General features: G+C 48.7%; 1 protein-coding gene across 3 annotated transcripts in view; it reads right to left on the reverse strand.

Annotated features, from left to right (window-relative positions):
• Positions 1-1,098: 1,098 nt before the first annotated feature.
• The window catches only part of DAGLB (diacylglycerol lipase beta), a 34,643-nt gene continuing 22,569 nt past the window's right edge, over positions 1,099-13,172 (reverse strand). For all 3 annotated transcript variants that reach the window (XM_028706996.2, XM_028706995.2, XM_028706997.2), the window contains exons 13-16: positions 7,084-7,152; positions 6,906-6,978; positions 5,102-5,355; positions 1,099-2,172 (exon numbers count right to left, since the gene is read on the reverse strand). In XM_028706996.2, coding sequence (XP_028562829.2) covers positions 1,977-2,172; positions 5,102-5,355; positions 6,906-6,978; positions 7,084-7,152 — 592 coding nt within the window. In that variant the 3' untranslated portion in view covers positions 1,099-1,976. The remainder of the gene's footprint in view (positions 2,173-5,101; positions 5,356-6,905; positions 6,979-7,083; positions 7,153-13,172) is intronic.

Here is a 13,172-nt window from a genome sequence, read left to right on the forward strand (position 1 = left end):
TTGCCTGCAGAGCTGGCAGCCTCCCACCCTTTTTCAAACACCCTCCCTTGTGGAGTGTTCCCTCAGCCTCCTCTCCTCTCCCCTCTCTTTGGGAGTCCTCTGGGCAGCCAATGCTGCTGCCCCTGATCTGAGCTGCCCCAAAAAGAGGTGCCTCCTCTCACTGCCCCACAGTTGTCTGTCCATTCCCTACAGAGTAAGGGCTGGCAGACTGGCTTGCTTACTCCGAGGCCACATCAGCTCCTGGCAGCCTGCCCCAGAGGCACCATTTGCCTGCCAAGGTTGTAGTCAAGGCAGCTGCAACAAACAGCTGTGCAAGCCTTTGGGAGGCAGAGACACAAAAAGGCATCAGAGAAGGGAGGGAAGGAAAGAGGAACAGAGGTCTAGGTTTCCCACAGCACCCCTGACCATCATTCAAGGCACTCCAGGGTGCCACAGCATACTGGTTGAAAACCACTGAGAGATTGAATCTATTGACACATGGATTAGTTGACCCAGACTGGGCAATTCCAGCCATATGGAAAGTTTGGTTTTAGTCATGCTTGCGTTGGAGTGTTTAGAAAGCCCACAATTTTAACCTTTGTGGTTTGTGAACTGGGACAGTATTTGTGATCACAGGATTCCTCAGTGAAGTGTTTGGTGTTTTTTTAAAGTCTTTTGTTTTCATGTGAATGCATAACCCACTGTGGAGTGGGTTACCTATGCTTGGAAGCATCTGCATGTTGGGAAAAACACATAACATTTTTTGATTTTGACAAAGATTGCCCTTCTACAAACAAGTACCAGAGTGCTTGCTGTGCAGATGTCACTAATTTCAACTTGTTCTCCACTTCAGTCATCAATTTCAAATGTAAAAAACCAAGGTAAAGTGGTAACGTTTTTAACCACTACCTTACAGAAATCCCTTTGGCGGAGCATAGAGAAAAGCCCAGCTAAGGAATACCTCCCATCTATTGTGATCCAGACTGTGGGATAGGCTTCTTAGTGTTTTCCACTGAAAACTAACAAGCCAAAGTATAGCGTAATGCAACAAGATTATCTCCTATTTCCATTTTCAGTTGGAACCTAAATCTATGAACAAATACCATCACAAAACACTGATTCTGCTTGGCAAGCAGTTTCTGAAGGACTTGCATTTAGTAAAACATCATTTTAGTGACATCATTTGCTGCACAATCGTTTTAACTGTACAAGATTGCAAGTAGGAATACTTTAAAATTGAAACTTTTTTTACATAGCTAGTTCAAATGATCTTTCACAATTCTCCTAGAATGGGGCAATGTGGAATAATACCATGAGCAAGGATTTAACCCTTCTGTATAATTAAATGCACATTCAGCAGCACTGAACGGTAAGCAAAAGTAGACAAATATTGCACATGAACCCAAGTAGCATTTAAGCCTACAAAAGTTATAAAATGCAGGCTTCCTTCAACAGCAAAGAAAACAAGATTTCTGCCATGAAGGGAAGTGCCAATAATAGGCTGAAGTTCAGCTCACCTCTTGGGGGGTGGGGGTGTCACTTTTGTATATCCGGAACGGTGGTAGAGTTGTCTTCAATTTAATATTTTCATTTTCCCATGTCTCCTTTTTACAAGTGCTTTACCAACCTGGCAGGGTGGACAGCTCTGCTATGTGAAACAGATGTAAGGCAGAGGTAGACCGTAAAGTATGAACCTATATGGTCACTCTAGCTAGTCTTGCCTTCCTTCCCATCAGCCTCGCAGTTCTCTGTACCAGCTGCCACTGATTGATGGTTAGAAATCACGATGGGCTCACTTGCTTCTGTTAAAGTGAAACAGCTCGCCTTGAAAAGGACCCCAGAAAAATCTCTGCAATGCAAAGAAGTGTGTCCTCTGCTTCGTCCTGAAAATGTTGAAGACCTGCCCCGCTCAGCTCCTACTTTGGGGGCATGAGTTACGTACGAAAGGCCTGCCTGTCCAAACACACTTGATAGGCTGCTGTCCTCTTTGTCTTCAATTATACAATGTTTGTAGAAAAGTCTCCTTGCGCTCGACAAGAAATGCAAGGTGCATTTTCCTGAGCCAAGCTATTTAGAGCTTTGAGGACGGTGTCTGGCATATGATCAGTTATCATCTTGGGGCTTATTAAAATATTACCAAAGGCGGTTTCTTTTGACCAGCTTGCAGTGTACTTGACGTCTGAAGAACACCACCTGGAAAAAGGACAACGTGTCAGTGGAATACTTCCACCCCTGATTCCGGCAGCTATTTCGAACACTGATCTTTGTAAATGCATAATGTAGCTCCAAGCACTCAAGCAGGACTTTGAACTCGGCCACTGAAGCCTTTCCCTGCCTTGTGGATGGCCGCATTCTGACAGGGACAATCTTATCAGGAGCTGCCTGCCAGCAGTGGATCAGGCTTGGCTGCAACTCCCCAAACCTGACCACCGCCTAGGCTGCCCTCTGTGCCCCGCTATGAGTTGAGAAGCAGGCACCATCTGGAGAGGCCCACAGGCTCCTCATCCCTGGTGCATGTGATTTTGGAAGTTCTGTTAAAAAAGGCTGCGTCTTCTTTCCTAGGGTAGACAGGAAAAGGAAGTTGATTTTTAGAAATAGCTGCAGCCAAGCCAACACGATCTGCCTGAACTTCCTGAAAGACAACTTGCCTCCTGTGACTGTGATTTCCACCTGCAATGCACTGCCAGCAGCTGTAGAAGTAATCTCAACGACAACTTTTTTAGGAGGCAGTGAAACGCCTCCCTTCTCCCATGCCATTCCATCCAGGTGCTGAGACAGGAATGTGAGCTTCTCTCAAGATATTTTGTAAGGAGCAGCTGATAATATTGAGTGGTATGGCACCCCACTTGTGAAACACCCTCTGTACCTAGCAATGACTACCCCCCCTTTGAAATTTTTCATACTGTCAAACCGCTTTTCTTTTTTTGGAGATTACCATATTTTTCGCCCTATAGGACGCACTTTTTCCCCTCCAAAAATGAAGGGGAAATGTGTGTGCGTCCTATGGGGCGAATGCAGGCTTTTGCTGAAGCCTGGAGAGCGAGAGGGGTCGGTGCGCACCGACCCCTCTCGCTCTCCAGGCTTCAGGAGAGCGCCAGCGCCAGCCCCACAAGGTCGGGGGACAGCGGGGAGGCGGAACGCCGCCATCCCGCTGTCTCCCAAAGTGGTTTGGAGGCTGACGGCGGGGAGACTCCGCCACCAGCCCCGCAAGCTCCGGGGACAGTGGGGAGGCGCAGCGCGTCTCCCCGCTGTCCCCGGACCTGGTCTGAAGGCGGGCGGCGGGGAGAAGAGCACTTCTCCCCGCTGCCTGCCCTGCAAGCTCCAGGGACAGCTGGGAGGCGCAGCGCGTCTCCCCGCTGTCCCCGGACTTGGTCTGAAGGCGCCTGGGGGGGAAATAAATTTTTCCCCCTTTATTTCCCCCCCAAAAAACTTGATGCGTCCTATGGGCCGGTGCGTCCTATGGGGCGAAAAATACGGTACTCTGTTTCACTGATTTTTTTTTCTTTTTGAAATCCCCCCTGCTTTTTACAAACTTTACCTTACTTGCTTTTTTTTTTAAAGAAACATACCACCATCTAAACCGATTCAGAAGAGGTGAGGTGAGGCACAATGCAAAAAATATGACACACAGTAAGAATAGCTACTCAGCGAGCCTCGATGCCTGAGCGCATATTACTTTTTTTTTTTTTACCTGTGGAAGGAAACTACAGTACTGTAAGAAAATCACTTCTATATTGTTCAATTGCAAAATACAGCAAGAGCGGGGGGTTGGGGGGTGTCAGCGGCAGGGTTTTAATAATGTTCTTATCAAAAGTTTTCCAAACCTTGCAGTAATAAATAGTTTTCTGCAACTATTCAGTGCTGAAAATGTGTTAACGCTGCCCTGCTCCAGAAAGCTATTAAAATAGATTCTGTTTTTGTGAGGTCAACAAAAATGTGAGACAGGGAAGTTGTGCAAAAATGGAGCAGGCTGTCTAGGGCAAGAAACCAGTGGACGTGAGTCCTCAAGCTTTTCCCTCACCCCATCAGCGATTTTAGGTGGTGGTTAAAAATAAAAGTTCCTTTTCTGCTTTGAGCAAAACAGATGGCAAGTTGAAACACCGTGCCCCTGGAAAAAGTGCATAATGAAGGCATAAGAAAACTACAGTTAGATAGCCCTCTGCTTCTCACTGAGACAACAACTGGCTAGTACAGTGAGCACAGTGCTAGCTTGATAGGCAATCAACACCATATTTACAAAAAACCAACATGTGAGGTGTTAGTACACACCTATGATGCCCTTCAAAGCCCGGAACCAGTGTTAAGAGAGTTGTCTCTCTGCATTAACTTCCATAACTCAGTGTGAAAATCTTTGGGTCAAGCCAGGCTTCTTCAACCTTGGCCCTCCAGGTGTTTTTGGCCTACAACTCCCATGATCCCTAGGTAGCAGGGCCAGTGGTCAGGGATGATGGGAATTGTAGTCTCAAAACATCTGGAGGGCCGAGGTTGAGGAAGCCTGGGTCAAGCCATGCGCCTTTTAGGTCAAGTAGTCCAATGACCTTGAGCAGAACCTTCAATGCAAGGGCCCCAAGGCTTTGGGAATGATTTCCTTTATCAGAAACAACTCCTCAAGGACTTCCGAAAAAGCTGCAAACCCAATCTGGGGTGAATTTTGAAGAGGCTGGCTTGATGGTTGAGAGGGCACTCTGTATTCCTGCATTTTGCCTGCTAAAATGCTTTTGTTGTGATGCTTTATTTTTATCTAAGTTGCCTAGAGTTTGAGAAAAGTGGTAAATACCTATGTTCAATAAACAAAATGCTAGACTTATAGCATAGCGGCAGGCCACCACACGCCGGAAGGAAAGACTGTTCCATATAGCTTAGGATAATAAATAATTGCAACAACTGAGCTTCTTGGGACACCTGGTCAGATCGAGGGAAACGTTCTGCGAGCCATACAATACCATTATTATTATCATCATCATCATTATTCAAACCTTTCATTCACCCCATTTCCACATCCATGCACCTTTCCTCACTCAATCCTTGCCAAAAGAGTTTTCTGAATGTAAAAGGCAGATATGGGGCAGAGAGAGAGAGGGCTGGGGAGCACGTGGTCACTGGTAACAGGTTAGTCGTTTACCTCCTTGTGCTGCTTTCTTCTACAATGTGGATGATTCTCCCAGGGAGAAAGAGGTGCGGATACTGAGCCGGGGAGCTTAAAGGCGAGTCGCCACCTAGAGTAGTGTAAGAAGGAGACTGATGAACCATTAAGTTTTCTTCAGCTAGAAGAGGCTGAGTCAAAGCATCTTGGTTTCTACCATCCAGTTCCGTTGGAAAGTTATCAGGCTCTCCTCCAAATACTTCATACCAACAGCCATGTAGCAGGATCTGGTACTGCGCGAGGAGAAATTGAAAGACAAAAGGAGAGCATATGAGAAACCGCGAAGCCATTTGGCTAAGTGGGATCATTTCGGTTTGTGCAGAGAAGTTTTTTTAGAACATCTACACCCACAATAATTCTGTGCTGTTATTCCAAAAGTATGATGCCTGGGCAATTACTTCCCTGCTCCCACAATGCATATCAGAGCAAAAAAGTGAAATCTCAGACATCTTTGACAGACAGCTCCATCATTACTAACGGACTGGAGTCGAACAGACTGCTAGGCTCATGGAATAGGTCTATACTATCCTAGAGAGTATGACTCTGTTTTTCGATGCGATGTCAAAAACTGCTTTTGAAACTTCCTGGGTAGCACAGGTGGCTACTGATTGAGAAAAAATGAAACTTTATTTATTTCTGGCTGTCCTGACTGACAACAGCAACAACTCCCCAATATCTTTCCCACGCTGGCACCAAAGAGCTTTTGAACTGGGAAGATGCCAGAGTCAACCTAGAATGGAATTTTCTGCATCTAATGTACATGATCCCTAGAATCCTAAATCCTTTCACCGCTATATACAACTAGCTGCTTATGAAAATCCCTACAAGTACACCTGCGTCAGCATTTATTGGGCTTGGTCTAGGGAGGAAGTGCAACACATTATATCTGGGACTTCCCGTGCACTTGGTCCAGAAACTGCAACACGGTTGCCGACAGGAGTGAGACCCTGTCATAATACCTGTGCTCAGAGTTCTGCACTGGCTGAACGGGATACTGAGCCAAAGCTCTTAACAGCTTGGGACCGGTTTACTTGAGGGACCGCCTTACCCAATACATCGCAACCCCATCAATCTGTGGAACTAGTACATTTACAAGGGCCATGCACTGTCTCTTTCGCACTAGTAATGAGTATCTTTTTCAGTGTGACAGGAGCTGCACCCTGAAACTCCTTGCATTGGTTTGCATTGGTTTTCAGTGCTTGCTGGAAAAAAGGTTTTTCGTTTGCCTGCCCAGCTATACATGGCTAACATGTATCTTAACGGGAAGCTTTATTTTACAAAAATAATGCATATATTTAAACGACAGGTTATACGTATAAAGGGTAAAGGGACCCCTGACCATTAAGTCCAGTTGTGACCGACTCTGTGGTTGCGGGGCTCATCTCGCTTTATTGGCCGAGGGAGCCGGCGTACAGCTTCCGGGTCATGTGGCCAGCATGACTAAGCCACTTCTGGCGAACCAGAGCAGCGCATGGAAACGGTGTTTACCTTCCCGCCGGAGCGGTACCTATTTATCTACTTGCACTTTGACGTGCTTTCAAACTGCTAGGTTGGCAGGAGCAGGGACCGAGCAACGGGAGCTCACCCCGTCACGGGGATTCGAACCACTGACCTTTTGATCGGCAAGTCCTAGGCTCTGTGGTTTAACCCACAGCGCCACCTGCGTCCCGTTTTACGTATACTTGTTGAGAATTTTAACGCATACCTTGTGTTCACAGAGGTTGTGACCATTAAAACAGCATTCAGATTTTTAGAACAAATAAGAACGGTTTGTAATTTTTACCTTGGGTCTGTTACAGTTGGCAACTATCCTAATGATCCTTCTTTTTAGGTCTTCCATGTTGGGCATGCTTAGCCTGTTTGGTACACAACAATGAGGAGGAAGGAGATAAGCACTCATTAAGCCATCTGACCAAGGACATCACTTTCAAACTGAATCAGCGAATAAGCTGCATCCTTACCTTGGAACAACATCTTTCCCGACAATGACAGATATGATAAACTGCTTAGTATAGTCCGCAAGTGATTTGCTTAAAAAGAAAGGGAGGGTGTTAAAGAAAAGAAATGCTAACGGAAACCTACTGTCAGTTTCCTTATACAGACATGCATTAAGTAAAGGTAAAGGTACCCCTGCCGGTACGGGCCAGTATTGACAGACTCTGGGGTTGTGCGCCCATCTCACTCAAGAGGCCGGGGGCCAGCGCTGTCCGAAGACACTTCCGGGTCACGTGGCCAGCGTGACAAAGCTGCATCTGGCGAGCCAGCGCAGCACACGGAACGCCGTTTACCTTCCCGCTGGTAAGCGGTCCCTATTTATCTACTTGCACCCGGAGGTGCTTTCGAACTGCTAGGTTGGCAGGCGCTGGGACCGAGCAGCGGGAGCGCACCCTGCCACGGGGATTCGAACTGCCAACCTTTCGATCAGCAAGCCCTAGGCACTGAGGCTTTTACCCACAGCGCCACCCGCGTCTCCAGACATGCATTACAAGAGTTTTAAAAGTGCTCCAAATTACTTCATTCAGAAAAGGCCCTTAAGCAAGAGAGAATTACACTGAGCATCTTCTATCACTGGTAAATAAAATATGACCAAATATTACCGCTGTTTGCACCACAATCATGTCTCCCTCCCTTTAAAAAAGACAGAATAATTGGAATGCTTTCCAGAGTGTAAGACCTTCCCTTTGGACCAGCATTTGGTAGAATTATCTTCCAAGACAACGGTTCCCCTTTTCATGCACATCATGCGCACATATAGACATGCACGCAAAGACACAGTATTTGCCCATCGATAGATCTCTACACATTACTTGTCTGTCCGCCATGCAGGGCTTGCATTAGCGGGGAAGCTGTTCCACTTGCACAGTCCCAGTGCCAACCTTGTTGAGCTCAAGGGGGGGGGAGGAACCTTGTGTTGATTACTAAACCATTCCCACATGTACAGGTCTGTGTACATGTGGAAGCAGATGGGCAGGAGGGATCACATAGGGTGGAAAGCCATTCTGTTCTTTTATACAGACGATCCTATCTGATCTTAGATGCAGAAACCTCTCTGCGGATGACCAAGTCTGGAGCAATAATGGTCTCCCTGTGCTTTTAATTTATTTGCTTTTTAAAAAGAGCCATATCATTATCAGAGCCAATTTATTTTTCATTGCTTACCAGTTATTCAAGAACACAATGTTCTTACCCACTCAGATCGTTGTGGATAGAGGGGGATGAACACGCTGCACTTAATAAAAGGAGTCTGAAATAAACTAGGGGAACTGTAGTTCATTTTTTAAACCAACCGATCTCTTACAGGGGAGAAATCTATATGCAGAACCAAACCAGTTCAATTCACATAAGTTCTTCCTAAGCTGACCCAAGTTATCTGTCAGGGAACTGCCATCGGAAGGACAGGAGGTGCAAAGGCTCCCTCAGGTTGAAAGAGACGGAGCAGCTGAAGAGGGAACCAGTAGGGGGCGAGCAGGAACTTCCAGGGAAAGTGAGTCGGAGGGGTGGCTCAGAGACGTTTCCAGCGAAAACAGTGGAGAGGTCTCAGGACCTCCTATAGGGACACCCACGCCTCGCCGGAAACTGTCACGCAGAGAGTCCAGAAGACGTGTTTCCGTGAAAGAGCTTTTATGTTGAAAACGTTTCCGAAAGCAACCACTTTCGGATTCTACTAGCGATTGACGCAGCCATGCCGGAGGGGCTCCGTCACAGGCAGAGGTTTGAAAACCTGATCAAACTCTGAGGGACTTGCATTTTACGCACAAGCAGCTCATCATCCCACCACAGCAATCCGAAAGTCACTGAAAGCCAGCTTGTGCAAGCAGCGGCATCATGAGCGACCCAGCCGGAACCGGAGGAGCAGGAGCAGCTGGAGGAGGTCCAAGCCTGGAAGAAAGGTACAGGGCGTTGGAGATCCAGCTGGCCATGCAAACGGCGAGGCTTGAGGAGAGGAGGGCTCAGGATGCAGAAAAGGGAAAGGAGAAAACCACCTCGATAGCCAGAAAGGTGCCAGGATTGGTGCAGAAATTCGGGGGAGATCCCAGAAACTATCATGCCTTTAGAACTGAGATGCAATACGCTCTCAACCTGCAGTATGATGACTTCCCCGACGAGGAATCGCGAGTGGCTTTTGTAATTGGCCATCTCGAAGGGGGGGCGAAGGATTGGGTTCGACCCCTGATGGCAGTGAATAATGAGATACTAAAGGACACGAGGAAGTTTTTTCGTGCCATGGACCTGATGTTTTCCAGTGACATTGAGCAGGGGGTGGTACGAAGGCAGTTAATGGCTTGCAAACAGGGGAGCCGATCTGTCCGTGAGTACTGGACTGAGTTTACTATGCTGATTCATAAATTGGGGTGGGACCTATCGGCGGAACCCATCCAAATGCTTTTTGAAGAGGGGCTTTCTTCGGCCGTTAAAGATGAACTTTCCCGGGGGCCAAGGGCGGAGTCTATGGACCAGCTGACCAAATCCGCGCTGGCCATAGGAGCGTGCCAGGAAGCGAGAGCTTTGGAAAGGCGGGAAGGGAAAGGAGAACGTTGGAGGGAACTGCGCATTCCGGACATTCCAGAGCCACCTTTCCCGCCGGCAGAGCCGATGGAAGTTGGAACAGCGCGGGCGCGCGCAGTTTCAAATCCCAGTGAAGGGCGGAAGAAGGAGGGAAAGAGCGCCAAGAAATGTTATCTCTGCCAACAGCCAGGGCACTTTGCCAGAGTCTGCCCACAAAGAAAGGAATGGCAAGGGATGGCAGGAGCTGTGGGGGAAAGGGAGGAGGAAAACAAGGAGCAAGTAAAAGCCAACGCCTGGCTGCCACCGTCGGGGCACAGCAGCCAGGCCAAAGAGCAGTGAAAGTGCCCACGCCAGAACCACCCAGACCTGCTTTAGTGATAGAAGTGTCACTAGAGCTGCCAAATGGACACCCCCTACAGGTCAAGGCGCTTTTGGATTCAGGCAGCTCCTGTAATTTTATGAGTAAGGAGTTTGCAGCTGAGCACCAGATACAGACCATCCCTTTAAGTAATCCCTTGCAGGTGACCACGATTGATGGCAGAGAGCTGTTGGGAGGAGAAGTTAGCCAACAGACTGTCCCGATGATAATGAGGGTGGCAAGGCACACCGAACGGATAGCGTTTAATGTGGCCACCTTGGGAGGAGCTCCCATCATCTTGGGGATGAGCTGGCTGGCGCTACACGATCCGCTAGTGGGCTGGCATCAGAGGGTGGTCTCCTTTGGGTCAGCGCATTGCCTAGAACACTGCAAGCAGGGGAAGGTTCAGGGCGGAGACAGAGTCACCCTAGCCGGGATGGAAGTAATGGGCAGAGGGAAGGTGCCCCCGCAATACGCAGATCTGAGCAACGTATTCAGCGAAAGGGAAGCAGACAAACTGCCGCCGCATAGACCCTTTGACTGTCAAATCAACCTACTCCCTGGGGCCCAACTCCCAGTGGGCAAGCTGTACGCCATGTCCGACAGGGAGATGCAGGAGCTGAGGGAGTTCATTGACAAAAACCTGAAGCGAGGTTTCATCAGAGAGTCCCGAGCGGTGGGGGGCAGCCCAGTGTTTTTTGTGGACAAAAAAAACACAGATAAGCCGAGACTTGTGTGTGACTTCAGGGCCTTGAATGCAGTGTCGGAACCCCTGGCTTTCCCTATGCCCCGAATTGATGACATTTTGACCAGGGTAAGGAAGGGAAAGATTTTTACAAAGCTGGACCTGCGGGGGGCGTACAATCTGATACGCATAAGGAAGGGAGATGAATGGAAGACCACCATGTTCACCCCTTTGGGAGCCGTTGAATACCTCGTTATGCCCTTCGGTCTACAAGGAGGCTCCGCGTGCTTTCAAGCGTTTATTAACCACGTTCTGGGGCCTTTGCTCTACAAGAACTGTGTGGCCTTTTTAGACGACGTGTTGGTGTATTCGGAGGATGAGGAGCAGCATGTGAGGGACGTTCGAGAAGTGTTGGGCAGGCTGCAAGCCAACCAGCTGTGGGTGAAACTGGAGAAGTGCCAGTTTCATACCAAGGAGGTAGAATTCCTGGGGTACCGCTTGTCAGACAAGGGATTGGCCATGGATCCAGGCAAGGTCCAAGCGGTACTGGAATGGAAGACACCGAAGACCAAGAAGGATGTGCAAAGATTCTTGGGGTTTGGGAACTTTTATCGGAAGTTCATCAAGAACTTTGCCCACTTGACGGCGCCCATCACCGACTGCCTCAGCAGCAAGAAGAAATTTGTTTGGACGGCGGAGGCGGAGCGAGCATTTGAAGAACTGAAAAGGGCTTTCGCCTCGGAAGAACAACTTCTGCATGTGGATTTACGAAAACCCATGAGAGTGGAAACCGATGCGTCCGACCGGGCGGTAGGGGCGGTACTTCTTCAACCGGGGAGGAGTATGTCAGAGTGGAGACCGTGTGCCTTCTTCTCGCGGAAGCTGAATAAATCCGAGAGGAACTACACGGTGTATGACAGGGAACCACTTGCCATTCACGAAGCGTTCCGGAGGTGGAGACATTTATTAATTGGGGCACAACACAAGGTGCAAGTGTGCACCGACCACAAGAATTTAGAGTATTGGAGAACAGCTCGAGTGCTCAACCAACGACAAGTGAGATGGGCACAGGAATTCTCTAAATTCAACTTTGAAATTTGTTATGTGCCAGGTCCAGAAAACGTCAGGGCGGACGCTCTCTCACGCAAACCAGAGTATTGGGAGGGGGAGGGGGCGATTGAAGAGAGACATGTCATCCCTGAGGACCGCTGGGTGTGTGGGGCGGCGCTGGTGGGGCAACGAGAACTGGTAGAGGAAACGGAAAATGATGAATATGCCCAGGATAAGCTCAGAGGACTCAGGGGGAAGGGCGAGAGCCCCGAAGGTTTTGAGGAAAGAAATGGGGCATTGTATTACAAAGGGGCACTGTATATACCCGAAGGTGAATTGAGGGGGAGAGTACTCAAGCAGTTGCACGATAGCCCCACGGCGGGACATTTTGGGCAACACAAGACCATGTGGTTGGTTACCAGGGAATTCTGGTGGCCCAAGGTGAGGGAAGATGTAAGGGAGTATGTAAGAGGGTGTGACCAATGTCAGCGAGCCAAAGGGGAAAGACGGGCGCCGGCAGGGTTATTAGAACCATTACCCACACCAGAACGGCCTTGGGAAGCGGTATCAATAGATTTTATGACGGATCTGCCGAAGTCCAAGGGGAAGACAGCCATCATGGTAGTAGTAGACCTGTTAACAAAGATGTGCCACTTTGTAGCATGCTCACATGCAGTCACAGCGGAAGAAACAGCGAAGTTGTTTGTAGAACACATCTTTAGGTTGCACGGGGCTCCCTTGAGGGTGATCTCAGACCGCGGCAAACAATTTACTTCCAGGTTCTGGAGGAAGCTCATGAGCTTGCTGCACGTGGAAGTCAATTTTTCAACGGCCCGGCACCCTGAAACCAACGGGCAGGCGGAAAGAGCAAATGGCATTCTTCAACAATATCTGAGGTGTTATGTCAATGACAGAGAGAACGATTGGGTCGAAAAGTTGGCGCTGGCAGAATTTGCCTACAATAATGCGGAGAATGTGTCCACAGGGATGAGCCCCTTTTTGGCTAATTACGGGTGTCACCCCAGGGCATTTCCAGGGGAGGGAGGGGAGAGATGGAGCGTTCCAGCGGCTGAACATTTTGTAGAAGAGATGGAAGCGATCCATCATCAGCTCCAGCTCAACTTAGAAAGGGCCAAGGCACAATATAAGAAGCAGGCAGACAAGAACAGAAGGGAAGGTGAAACCATAAGGGTGGGGGATCAAGTGTGGCTGTCAACCCAAGGGTTGCCGTTCAAAGGGGGTTGTAAGAAATTGAGGCCCAGAAGATTGGGACCCTTTGAGGTCATTCAGCAGGTCAACCCGGTGGCTTTCAAACTCCGGTTACCCAACCACATGAAATTGCACCCAGTGTTCCACAGGTCGTTACTGTCACCATACAGGGGGGGACGTGAAGGGGAGCACGTCAGGGGACCAGCCTTGGAAGAGAGGGAAAGCAGCAACCATGTAGCGGA

This window comes from Podarcis muralis, chromosome 14 (assembly GCF_964188315.1).
Source record: "Podarcis muralis chromosome 14, rPodMur119.hap1.1, whole genome shotgun sequence".
NCBI lineage: Eukaryota > Metazoa > Chordata > Lepidosauria > Squamata > Lacertidae > Podarcis > Podarcis muralis.